Genomic DNA, 13,853 nt, shown 5'->3' with positions numbered 1-13,853 from the left:
AGTCGGTTGATCCATTAGTTGTATTAAGTTGTGTTTATCCGTGATCCGTTTTAAGCTTTTTCTATTTTGTTTATCATTCCAGTTTATGTTAAAGTCTCTTAGAATAATTAGCTCTTTGTTGGAGTCACAGGAATTCAGCATGAGTTTTACCTGATCATAGAAATCCACCTTAGCGGTGGGTTGTCGATATAGGCAAATCATGGTAAGGGACATTTCCTCAGATAGTGTGATTTCCACACCAACACAATCAAACTCAATATTAGCTGGGAGTGCAATCTCCCTACAAGTTATGGTATTCCTCACATAAAGCACACCCCCTCCTTTTCCCTTCAGTCTCTCCTTCCTAAACACATTATATCCTGACATAGATACAAGAGTGGATGGTGACGACTGTTTTAGCCAAGATTCCGATATTCCCAAACAGTCAATATTGGACTCAAGGAGGAGATGTTCTAGCTGTTCATGTTTATTACAGATGCTGCGGAAATTGAAATGTCCACTGAATAGTCCCTTCGGTTTGCACCGAGGATCCCACACTATTTTTGCTTGATTCACTGTTTGAAACATTTTTGTGTAACGGTGTTTTTTAAATACCAGATTTCTAGGCTTTACCTCCGTGCCGTTGTTGACAGTGGAGCAGTCAAAGCTAGCTGTTGGTTTGTGGTTCTCTGTCGATAGGCTGCTAGCCATCGGCGCGGACCCACCAACCCAGTCTCACGGCATTTCGTGTTATAGTCACGAAATTAATTTAATCTATTGATTCGTGTTCACCAACACGAGTTTTGCATTTTTTTCGTGTCACACAGAACGATTTTAAAAGCAATGTATTTCTATTGGTAGTATGTTTCGTGCCTGCACCACGTCTTTTTGTCCGGTCGGGTCTTGGAAGACCGGAAGCTGTGTGGTTCATAAAAACATTTTCTTACTCAATATCTTACCCTAAGCCTAACCCTATCCCTTTTATTTTAAATTGTATAATGTACGTTTTTTTGCCGTCCGCGAGGAAAATAAATGGGTCAAAGAGCCTCAGAATACTGAAATCTGTATTTTTAAAATCTTTTTTTCCTTCTAATTTGTTATTATTACATTTAAAAAAATGTCGAAATCGTGTTGGTGAACACGAATCAATAAATGAATTTCGTGTCTATAACACGAAATGCCGTGAGACTGTGTTGGACCCACAGTCCTCCGGCAGAGCTAGCTATTCAGCTAGCCGGCCTCGTCTGAAGCCAGCCGGTGATGCATGGTTCTCCACTGCTGTGTTTTTAGCCCTCTGTGCGGGCCCCCAGTCCTCCGATGGTGTGGATGTTGGTCCTGCTCCTGCTGCTAGGGCAGCAGCCGTCAGCGCGAGACCACAGAGACCCGCCGGCAGAGCTAGCTGTTCAGCTAGCCGAACAACTACAAACAGAGGTTGAACAAGAGGCATTTCTCTCTGGTATTGGTACACTCTGCATGACAAGACTTCCACTTCAATTAGGATTTTCAACCCCAGTTCCAAATATAATTGGACCAAGTGAGTTGTACATTTTAATTTCCGCTTATTCCCAAATCAAAGCTAACAAACACTATTGATGGCAAATTCAACTAAAGCTGGAATTCAAATGAGGTTTGCAGTAAGGTCACCATTTAGGCAAGTGATAAGTAATTGTCAGTGTCAGACACAGGGAAGAGAGTTCATTGGTTCACATGGGCTCTGTCCTCGGTCCCCTCCTCTTCTCTCTGTACACAAACTCGCTCGGATCTGTCATTAGCCCGCATGGTTTTCATTGCTACGCTGACGACACTCAATTCATTTAGTCTTTTCCCCGTTCTGAAACCCAGGTTGTCGCACGCATCTCTGCTTGTCTAGCATACATCTCTCAGTGGATGTCTGCTCACCACCTCAAGATCAGCCTTGACTAGACTGAACTGCTTTTTCTTCCGGGAAAAGATTGTCCCACTCTTGACCTAACAATCAACATCGGCTCCTCTGTTGTTTCCCCGACTCAGACTGCAAGGAATCTGGGTGTGACCCTAGATAACAAACTGTCCTTCACTGCAAACATCGCTGCTACAACCCGCTGCTGCAGATACACTATTTACAACATCAGGAGGATACGTCCCCTCCTGACCCAGAAAGCGACGCAGCTTCTGGTCCAGGCTCTCGTCATCTCACGCCTAGACTACTGCAACTCCCTCCTGGCTGGTGTACCTGCATGTGCCATCCGACCTCTGCAGCTCATCCAGAATGCAGCAGCTCGTCTGGTCTTCAACCTTCCTAGATTCTCCCACACCACACCGCTCCTCCGCTCACTTCACTGGCTTCCAGTAACTGCTAGAATCCACTTCAAGACACTGGTACTTGCGTACCATGCTGTGAATGGTTCTGGCCCTTCCTACATCCAGGACATGGTTAAACAACCCAGTCTCACGGCATTTCGTGTTATTAGTCACGAAATTATTTAATCTATTGATTCGTGTTCACCAACACGATTTTCACATTTTTTTCGTGTCACACAGAACGATTTTAAATGCAATGTATTTCTATTGGTAGTATGTTTCGTGCCTGCAACACGTCTTTTTGTCCGGTCGGGTGTTGGAAGACCAGAAGCTGTGTGGTTCATAAAAACATGTTCTTACTCAATATCTTACCCTAAGCCTAACCCTATCCCTTTTATTTTAAATTGTATAATGTCTGAGTTTTTTTGCCGTCAGTGAGGAAAAGAAATGGCTCAGAGCCTCAGAATACTGAAATCTGTATTTTATGTCATCTTTTTTTCCTTCTAATTTGTTATTATTTGGTGCAGGCACGAAACATACTACCAATATAAATACATTGCTTCTAAAATCGTTCTGTGTCAGAATACTTAAATCTGTATTTTTTTAAATGTCTTTTTCCTTCTAATTTGTTATTATTTACATTGCTTTTAAAATCGTTCTGTGTGACACGAAAAAAATGGCGAAATCGTGTTGGTGAACACAAATCAATAGATGAATTTCGTGACTATAACACGAAATGCCGTGAGACTGTGTTGGGTTAAACCATACACCCCAGCACGTGCACTCCGCTCTGCATCAGCCAAACGGCTCGCTGCACCCTCACTGCGAGGGGGACCCAAGTTCCCATCAGCAAAAACACGTCGGTTTGCTATCCTGGCTCCAAAATGGTGGAATGAGCTCCCCATTGACATCAGGACAGCAGAAAGCTTACACATCTTCCGGCGCAGACTGAAAACTCTTCTCTTTCGACTTCACTTCGAGCAATAAAATGAAAAACAAAAAACAGAACAAAATAAAATGCACTTATATACTAACAAAGCACTTACATACTAACAAAGCACTTATATACTAACAAAGGACTGGCTTATTATCTAAAGCCAGTTGAGTAGCACTTAAAATGGTTTGGCTCTATGAAATCTAATGTACTTATATGATTCTGTTTTCTTCAAGTTTGTATCTTCTTGGTCGAATGCACTTATTGTAAGTCACTTTGGATAAAAGCGTCAGCTAAATGAAATGTAATGTAATGTGCAACTAGTGATCCACAACAACAGTCCTGCAATAAACCAGACTGTGTCAGAGTCTATAGTCCTGTTGTACACCGCAGTTTGTGGTGTTATTGGATTTCATAATATATTGACCTAAATATTGACGAAAAACCTGCCAACAGATCAAGATTTTCCATCAAGAGTTCACACTTTAAGTTTAAACAGCTGCTGGAGATGGCTGCAATCCAGAGTCTGTTCCCTCGACTCAGAAACCGTCAGAGTAGCAGTGAAGCAGTGGGATCTTCTAATTTGACCCTTATGTCATTCACCATTGGCTCCAAGTGATCTACTGCCCCTCATTATCCACAAGTAAGGCAGTTTACAGATGCAACTACATCAAGATCTAAAGTCCAGAGTTCAGAGAAACATATTCTCACATTAGAAAAACACGTGCACCATAAAAATGGCAAATCTTTCCCAAGAAGACAACCCATATGTGGGCCAAAGGTGATGGCCTCTCAAATCCCTATGGTTATGTGATTAGGCACTTGAGTTGACTTTTGCACTTTGCATCCCAGTCTTACTCGACAGGATCTTTGAATGAATTAAGTCCACCATCAAATGCTATGTTGCATTAGCATTCTTCTAACAGAGCCTAACCTGCAGGGCCTTGTCACTGCTGAGGGAGAACAAGTGATTCGTCGCAGGTCGTCTCCCTCTGTTTTGTCACTGCTGAGAACTCACTGGTAAATCCAGCCAGCATGAGAACCATGCTCTTAATAACGTCAGAGCTGGGACTTTTTTTTTAACAGTGAGGAGTATTACCAAGCTTTTAGTTCCAGCTGACTCTAACAAAAAATAAACAACATGAGCTTACCTCACAGACAAATGAGTTTTCTAGAATTTAATATGCAGTTTTTCACCTTTTACTTTGGGCTGAGATCTAATCAATACATCTGACAACATCTCTCAGGGAGTGGATAAAAATGACTGTTCTTCTTGGACATGCTTGGCTTCTCTCATCTTCTTGGATTTCTTAACAACCCTTACCCTCCGAGACCGTCTTCGTCTTTGACTTTCTGCCTTTGTTGCTCTTTTTCCTTAGCTTATGCATGAATGATTTTTGGACAGTAACCTTTCTGGCTAAAGTTGGTGTTGGTGTTAAAACACTGACTCATTAACAACACGCCAGATCCATTCCCAGAAAATGCCATGGCATGACATAAGCAACTTAGGTAGTGGCTATGTTGATAAAACATGCTTGTATGTCAATAGTGGAAATGCTTCATTTGCATCAGCTTTGTGTGTGTGTGTGTGTGTGTGTGTGTGTGTGTGTGTGTGTGTGTGTGTGTGTGTGTGTGTGTGTGTGTGTGTGTGTGTGTGTGTGTGTGTGTGTGTGTGTGTGTGTGTGTGCGCCTGTGTGTGTGTGCTGTGTGTGTGTGCCTGTGTGTGTGTGCCTGTGTGTGTGCCTGTGTGTGTGCCTGTGTGTACTATCTGACAGTGTGTTGGTGTTACAGCACAGTACAGGACGTCCTTATCAGGAGAGTTTATATGCCTTTGATTTCTAGTCATGCTCAGGCAGTGGGGCAGATGCTCTGACCTCATCTTCTGTCTTCCAATAAAACTGTCCTCCCAGCTTCTCTTATTATTCTCTCTCTATATCACTTTTTTTTAAATGTGTTTTTATCTCTCCCTTCCCTTCCACCAATTGCTCAACTTTTCTCATCTTCCCTATGCAGCCTCTATTGTTAACCTTTTTTGATTGTAATTCCCTACTCACCTTACCTTCTACTTACAGTAAACCTCCACTCCTGTCCTGCATCATGTTCTCCGCAGTTATTACTCGATGGAAAAAAAGCAGGCACCATAAACTTAGCACACTGATTTCATAATATAATAAGATCAGCGCCATAAAGTTGGTCTATTTATAGCTTTATATCAAAAGCAGGGGTAACAGTTCCAAAGATTTTGCTAACATTGAGTGTAATGCAGAAAAGCTAATGTTGAGCATTTGGTGTTTAACAATACAGAATACTTAAAGCAACAGCATAAAAAGTAAAGTATAAAGACCATGACAAATGTCCTCTGAGCTTTCCCTTCTGTCTCTGCACACTCAACAGTAAGCTGACAGTGTCTGTCAACACCTCGTCCTTTTCATCTCCTCCTCCTCGAAAATGAGACAGCAGCCTCTCGGCGTCACCACCCAACTTTCTTAAATATGTTTCTGCGACACTCGTTAGACAGCGACTGATACGGTTCACTTTGATGGGCTGACAAATTTCATAGTGAAGCTTTGCTCATTTGCATTTGAGTCGGGCCGTGGGTGGCCTCCCCGAGCACGAAGTGGCGCCTTCGGAATAAGTGGGGGAATGTTTCTGTTACTGTTCCATTTTGTGGAACAAGTGTCACGCTCTGCTAGTGTTTGGCAAGTCAACTTCGAGGGTTGTGACATGTTTGCACAGAGGTTCCTGAGATATGGTGTGTGGCGTGGGAAACAGTACAGAACATGGCGTGTGTGCGATACGTTTTGTCATAGAATACTTGGTATGACACACAGATTAAAATACAGGAAGAGAGTCGATATTTGGGTTGTGTCTCTCTACAGTAAATGTGTGTTGTAGTTTTAAAGGTCCCCTATTATGCAAAATCCACTTGTTCATGTCTTTTCTACATCAACATGTGTCCCCTCTGCGTAAAGAGATTCTGAAAGTTTCAGGAAAAAAGATTTGCTCACTTTTTGTCCTGATCCATTTATATAAAAAGTAAAACCTGAGCTGAACAGATTTTGGCCACTTTATGATGTCATAACAATTTTTTTAACCATTAGCCAATAACCAACCAAGGTAACACCCCCCCCCACACCTTATCACCTGAATCTCCTCCTAGAGCACCATTGTGTTCTTTTTAACCAAATATCTCTCAGAGGGGCGTGGGGAGTGGCTCCTTATTTTCATCTAAAGACAGAGAATCAGCACTTTTGAAACAGGGCTGAAACAAAGGGGTTTATGGGATGCTGCAATGCATGATCTGTTTGGTATTTCGAGCCAGTCATGTTTGTATATAACGGAGACCTATAATATATTGATGAAAAACAGTATAATAGGGGACCTTTAAAGTGTATTTTTGCTGAAACTTAAATGAGAACATAGATACCACTCTTGTTTTCATGCTAATTATGAAACATCCCTAGCCTACAGATATGAGCGTGGTGTTGACCTATCAAACATATCCCGAGTAAGCCTGACCATATTTGGAGTAAAATGGGAGGAAGTATGAAGGTAGATTTTTTTGGCTTAAAGTAACACTAATTGAGTCATGATCACAACACCGCACACTAGTAGCTGCTATAGGTCACTCCTGTATAACTCCACACTCCTGGATTGACTTCACACACACTCTGCAGTGAAAGCTAGCTATGACTCACCATGGAGCCCCCCCCCCCCCTGTCTTCTCCCACCTCGCTTCAACACCCATCAATTCCACACACACACACACACACACACACACACACACACACACACACACACACACACACACACACACACACACACACACACACACACACACACACACACACACACACACACACACACACACACACACACACACACACACACACACACACACACACACACATTTGTTATCTCCAGTGAGACATTAGTGACAGATCTATCGGTGGTGAGGGCAAGAGGTGAAATTGATGGAGGGATAGAGAACTGCCTGGAAGAAAACCAGAGCAACTTTAAACTAAATGTGGGGGAAAAAACTAAGCTATAGGGCTGCAGGAAAGAGAACAGTGTGATGGACAATAATGAGGCGCGGTTTTATATTCTAACATGATTCAGTGTTGTTTCTCAGCACACACACACATGCAAACACACACAGTACACAGTGTGGCTTTGTCCTGCTGGGACAGTGATGACTCATTCTCTCCTGTTGCCCATTGGACTGGAGAAAAACACGCGCACGAACGCACGCACGCACACACGCATGCACGTACGTACGTACGCACGCACGCACGTACGTACGTACGCACGCACGCACGCACGCACGTTTGTTTGGGCAAGGCGTTTGTTGTGTGTGTGTGTGTGTGTGTGTGTGTGTGTGTGTGTGTGTGTGTGTGTGTGTGTGTGTGTGTGTGTGTGTGTGTATTTTTTTCCTGACACATTTTAGTATTCTCTGCTGAATACATGCAACATGCTCTAATTTCATAAACACCAGCCCGCGAGCAGTAGAAAACAACAACAGGGGGATTTTTGAAAAACGCCCCTGTCTTCTTAGTGTTTATATTACATAACGACACTCACGGTAGAGCTTAAAGTGAGAACAAAGACAAACACAACAATGTCTAGAGTCCTGTTAGAACCTAATTGGCTTCGTTGGCTTCTTTTAATGAATGCTAATGGGCGAACAGAGAGAGATCTGTAAAATAACTGTTAGTTATAGTTGCACCTGCAGCCAGAGGACATAAGTAGTGAGAGGATGGCGGGAGGAACTTTTCCAATGTATTCTGTATGACACACATTATGATATAGGATAGACAATGTTGTTATAATCAATAGAAATGGTGACCAAGCTAGGAAAAGACTCTAACTTTATCTGTCGTGGCTTCCTTACTTACTTTTCTATCAAGCCACTAGATGCCTTAAACAGACATTTCTAACTTGTTTTTCTTTCCTTTATATTTGTGTTACTTACAGTTGATGACTTGCTTGGCCTCCAATGGTTTGGATAATATTATGCAATGGGTTTGCTCAAAATAAAATAACAAACTTTTACACATGCAACAAAGAAAAGAGGCCTTTACAATAGTCAAAACAAAGAGGCAAAACTCAAATAAAAATAACAAACAACTTAGGTATTCTTTCTTGCTTTCTTTCTTTCTTTGTTAAGGCTTGTATAACTTGATAACTTAAAGGGTAATTGAACGGTTAAAAACTGCTCCTCGACGGAGTCTTTCTAACATCTCTGTCACCTTGGAGGAGGCGCCATGGGAATTGTAGTCTTTTATACTCTGGTTGACTACAGACGTCACGATTAGGTGGCCTTTCTTATATAAACAAAATACTGGCTCTAACATTATCCTTTAAAGAAGACTGAGCATTCATTTCTGAAGGTGACGGGTAACATTGTGTGTCAGGGTGCAGTGTTACCGAATGACTGACTGATTCGTTCCTTGACGCACACACTCCCCCCCCACTCTCTGTATTTGTTTTTCCCTTTACCTTGCAGCCCTTGCTCTTGTCATGGCCGCTGGTGTGTCCGCTGGCAGGGCATGGTGAGCACGGATCCTGGTGGTAGTACTGTCCGCCCTGCAGACCCCCGTAGTGACAGCAGCCATAAGGCGAGGGGAAGTGTGTGTACCACAGGTCGTCTGCCAGAGGACACTTTGGACAGGAGTGAAGGTGGCTTTTCCCCTGGGCCTTCTCCACGCTCACCTTGGGGTTCCGCATCCATCTCCGTACCTGCGCAGAAGAGAAGCGATCGGGCCAAAAGCATAAAGTAAAGGGAGACGATACAGGTGAAAAGAGTACATTATTTAATTAAAGATATCACCCAAAAAATTCTGCAGTTGATAACTAACATCAACACAATAAAATGTTGTGTCACAAGTGGAACGTTTTCTTTAAATATGCAAATGAGGCATTATCGAATTGTCACAAATACAAAATGTTAGAAAATAAACACCTTAACACCCTAAACATCGACTCATTGAAAGAAGAAGAACACACACACACACACACACACACACACACACACACACACACACACACACACACACACACACACACACACACACACACACACACACACACACACACACACACACACACACACACACACACACACACACACACACACACACACACACACACACACACACACACACACACACACACACACACACACACACACACCCTTTGTAATGATTACTTCTCTGCTTTTCCACACATTGAACACATGATGCAGAAATCAAACACACATTTAATTACATGCATGTCAACACCTGTTGCATGCAATAACAACGCTGATGGTCCCCACGTAAATGATGAAAGACGACTTCTGTCTTGTCTAACTTTCTCCAAAATGTATGCCTTCAACTTGTTATAGGCAACATTTCAGAGAGAATGTAATCCACATGTGGCTATTATGATGATTTACTGCTACGTTAAATCCTAATATATCCTGTCACTGACAGATGGTCCTTTTATGCAGCCATACGGTAAAAACACTAAATCAGAAATGATGTAATAAGGTGAGATCTCACTCATATTGGTGTGTACTACAATACAAGTAAATTGCATACACACATCCCTCCTGCAGTGACTAAGACTTCCCAAAACAGCACTAACTGTCACTAATCGTAATATCTGTTATTGGTGGGTGTGTTTAGTTTAAAGGAACATAGAGGAGAGGTGGTGAAAGTAAAGAGATAACAACACAAGGGACAAATTGGAGAGTCCGGGAAATACAAGCAGCATTTTCATTAAAAAACGTTGTGAGATCTTGTCCTGCTGCGTGAACTGAACATTTAGCAAACACACACCACGGGGGCAGTAGCCTAAGTCCAGACAGCTGTGACACACACACACACAAACACATTTACACATACACACTATGAATGAATGCTTAAGTCAAAGGGCAGCCAGACAGCACGTCAAGGCATGTTGAGTCTAAAGGAAAACAGAGGTCCAGGAGGTCAACACAAAAACAAACTAGGTGTTATATATAGATGACAGACACCTAAAATAAGAACATTGACAAACGTTTCTTCACACCGAATATGAACTTGGGATTGATGTTACATCCAATTAGAGTGTTCTTTCCCTTGTTATTCCTTAAGAGATTCAAACCAGAGTTAGAAATGTTTTGGCATTTTCCGCAAGAATCAAACAGTGCACTGTCATATCTCTTGTTTAACATGTCATGCTGACCATGAAAATGATGAGACATGTCATCTGAAGAATAACACTCATTCAACCTCACACACGGAGGTGCTGACAGCTGCAGGGAGATGTTTTCTAGGTTTTTTCTACTTTAAAATGCATTATGTATATATACATATATATGTCTATATGTTAAACTCTTCATATCTGAAAAGCAGCTTGACGCAACTTCAGGGAAATGTTGCATTTCAAAACTCCTAATGTTGCCCAAAAAAGCATGTATAATCAATATGTGTCTGTACACACACATGTGTTGTGTACAGTCTGAGTTCACAGACCAAAACACACAAACACAGCCATTGATGTTATATTTCCTTCCATAATTTCCCTTACTCACCGGTATGATACAGTGTTCTGTCTGGCCTGCTCTTCCAATTATGTAATTAGTCTTATTTAGACACAAACAGAGAGAGAAATTAACCATCTACTGCATGAATTCCCATTTGGGACAGAAACATATCTGGAAGCTTCTGTTGTTCTCACAGAAACAGGCCCTAATTTACCATGGATAGATGTACAGATAGATAGATCCTCAGGCTCCTCATTACCAATTCATATTTATTTTTATTTTTTGCAGATCCCTGTGCCTGTGGGAGTGCATGTGTGTTTGTGTGTGGGTGTTAACACAACACAATCTGCCCATATTAACCGGCCGAGGCATCAGGGATCCACACCATACTGTACGCCATCTGAGACCAACACACACTTTGGAAAACCCTACAGCGAGCAAGAACACACGGCAGGAACACAGCCAGATCTAAATCCGCCCACCAACTATAAACCAAGTGCTATTTATCAAGTGTGAATTATAGTTGATTGTACCCAATTAGTTGTTTCTCTGGCACATATTCTCTCCCTAAGGCTGAAAATGTGTTAACTTGAACATCTTGTGCAATAAACCCTTACTTTATTATCTGATTTATTATATAACACTGTTTTGGTAATGGAAACATGAATGTGATGCCATATTCCCAAAGCAACAAATTGATAATTGAGTAAATGCATCAATCTTCCTCTCCTCCACAGGCTGGAAGTAATGTTAGTCATTTCATTCCCATCTTACCCCCCCCCCCACACACCCATGCTTTTGATCTCATGTAAATGAGCTGCAAATTATTCAAAATTGAGGCAGCAGAAGTTGAACTGCTTGAAGCTTGGCGTGCTTTGAATGATTGTTACAGCAATGGACCTTGAGACAAACGTCATCGGATACTGTGTCCAACACACTCCTGATAATGTCCACTCGTTTGGCATTCATTCACATTTCAGTTATCAGCAATACTTATATAACAATTAACTATAAAAACAATGGGCATCCAGTTGCGTCATTTCTCTTTTGTTGCTGTTTTACTTATCTAATCTATATTCAATGTTTTTTTATTTAATGTTAGAAGCATTGGGCACAAGGATTGTCAGCGTGCCACTAACATGAATATTTAAATAGGTGCTCTTTCTGTTTATGGTTGGAACTAATGGTTGTTTTAATTACTTCCTCTAGTAATCATTGGACATCAAACAGTCCGAAACCCAATTACATAACATTTACAATCATCGAGAACTAAAACTTTATCTGATTAATGCATTTATTTATTTAAGCACAGGACAATCTACTTCCTTATACAGCATATTTAGCAAAGGATTAGCGAGTTTTAATAAATGGCTTTGAATCAACAAACTGTACTTTTGCTTTTAACCAGCTCTTTCTCATACATAGATACGTATGAAAAAACACAATAAGCTGCTATTTAAGTGCACTTAAAAGATACAACATACTGTAAGTCAAACAGCCGAAAAATAAAGAAGCACATCAGAAAAACTAAAATAACTAAGGCAAACAAACATCCACAGTCGACAGACAAAGGTTTTGAAATAGTAAATAAATAACCATTTTAATATCACTCTACATTGCTGCACTGGAGTAAATGTACTTATTGCACATGTATATAATTATTGCACTAGAATAAGTGTTGCATTAGTATAAATGTAGTTAATCCTATATTTAAATAAATATAACTGGAGTTTGAAGAAACTTCAGCAGATGTAAACGCTACCACATTAAAGAGTTAGCTAATGAGACAGAGCTGTTTTATTCAAGAACAAATTATTTATCGGTTATTAAAGCCGTGGATTATAATATATAAAACCTTATATATTTAGTATGTCTAATTAGAAAGCGAAATATCCTTCAAGTGCAGTTTTGGGGTTAATTAATTCCTGAATTTGTTTTTGGAAATGTCAGCACACAAACTCATTACCCAAGCACCAACCAAGGAACCCATTGAATGCAAACCATCAACACTAAGCAGGACACCAGGCTTGTGACAGCACTGCAGCAAAACGCCGAATATGCTGAGTAGATCCTAAACTGTGGGACTTGCCAGCTCAGTGATGTCATGATTTCTACACAGCAGACACTTGTGGGCTCTGTAAGGCAACAGTGTTTTGGCACTTACACATACACACACACACACACGCTCAGAGAGACAAACACACACGGTAAACACAAGTACGCAGGGAGCTGAGTCTTGTGCCTTAGTAGCGCGGCTTAGCTTTCCCAATGACATCATCTCTGGCACACACACACACACACACACACACACACACACACACACACACACACACACACACACACACACACACACACACACACACACACACACACACACACACACACACACACACACACACACACACACACACACACACACACACACACACACACACACACACACACACACACACACACACACACACACACACACACACACCAAAAATAAAGAGGGAACACTGTGGCTGTGACGTCTCCTCTCTCCTACATACCTCTCACTCTAGCTGTGTAGATGCATGGTTTGGGGACAAATGCATCCATCCCAAAATGTGTGTGTGTGTGTGTTGTGTGTGTGTGTGTGTGTTTTGTGTGTTTGTGTGTGCGTCACCCAAACTCACCTTTCTCTTGACAAACTGGAAAGCGGAGCACTTCTTAAAGGAAAAGGCAGTCTTCTCCCCACCTCCCCCTCGTCCACCCCCGCCTCCCCCGTTCACCAGCTTCATGGCCGACGCCGGCACTCCGCTTGCCTCCGTAGATCCCAGGGTGACGGACAGACTGGCGGAGAGTAACAACAAACACAGAGGGACAGAGAGCTGTTTAAGTCATGAGGAGAAAGACGTCGCTTTCGCAGAGCCGAGCGCAGGATGGCAAAGGAGAGGGTGTGAGGAGGAGAGTGAGAGGAGGTGGAGGTGGAGGAAACAGATGGACCAACATGTGAGGGACAGTCCTGCTGCCTCTGCAATGAGAATGATGTAACTGGAGCAACAAAAGGTGTCAGGATAGGGAGAAAGTGAGACAAAAACAGAAAGATAGGCACTGGCTCCTGTTGCTGTGAGGAGCACTGTTTACAGCCAAGATGTGTGTGAGGTGTGTGCGAACTTTATCCATGCA

General features: G+C 41.9%; 1 protein-coding gene across 1 annotated transcript in view; it reads right to left on the bottom strand.

The window, feature by feature from the left end:
* The window catches only part of sgk1 (serum/glucocorticoid regulated kinase 1), a 37,090-nt gene extending 23,610 nt beyond the window's left edge, over positions 1-13,480 (bottom strand). Inside the window, exons 1-2 of the mRNA XM_034142998.1 lie at positions 13,361-13,480; positions 8,693-8,932 (exon numbers count right to left, since the gene is read on the bottom strand). Of these exons, the coding sequence (XP_033998889.1) occupies positions 8,693-8,932; positions 13,361-13,465 (345 nt within the window). The 5' untranslated portion in view covers positions 13,466-13,480. The remainder of the gene's footprint in view (positions 1-8,692; positions 8,933-13,360) is intronic.
* Positions 13,481-13,853: the final 373 nt, after the last annotated feature.

The sequence above is a fragment of the Trematomus bernacchii genome, unplaced genomic scaffold, assembly GCF_902827165.1.
Source record: "Trematomus bernacchii unplaced genomic scaffold, fTreBer1.1, whole genome shotgun sequence".
NCBI classification, from domain to species: Eukaryota; Metazoa; Chordata; class Actinopteri; order Perciformes; family Nototheniidae; genus Trematomus; species Trematomus bernacchii.
This window is presented reverse-complemented; position numbering and strand designations above follow the sequence as displayed.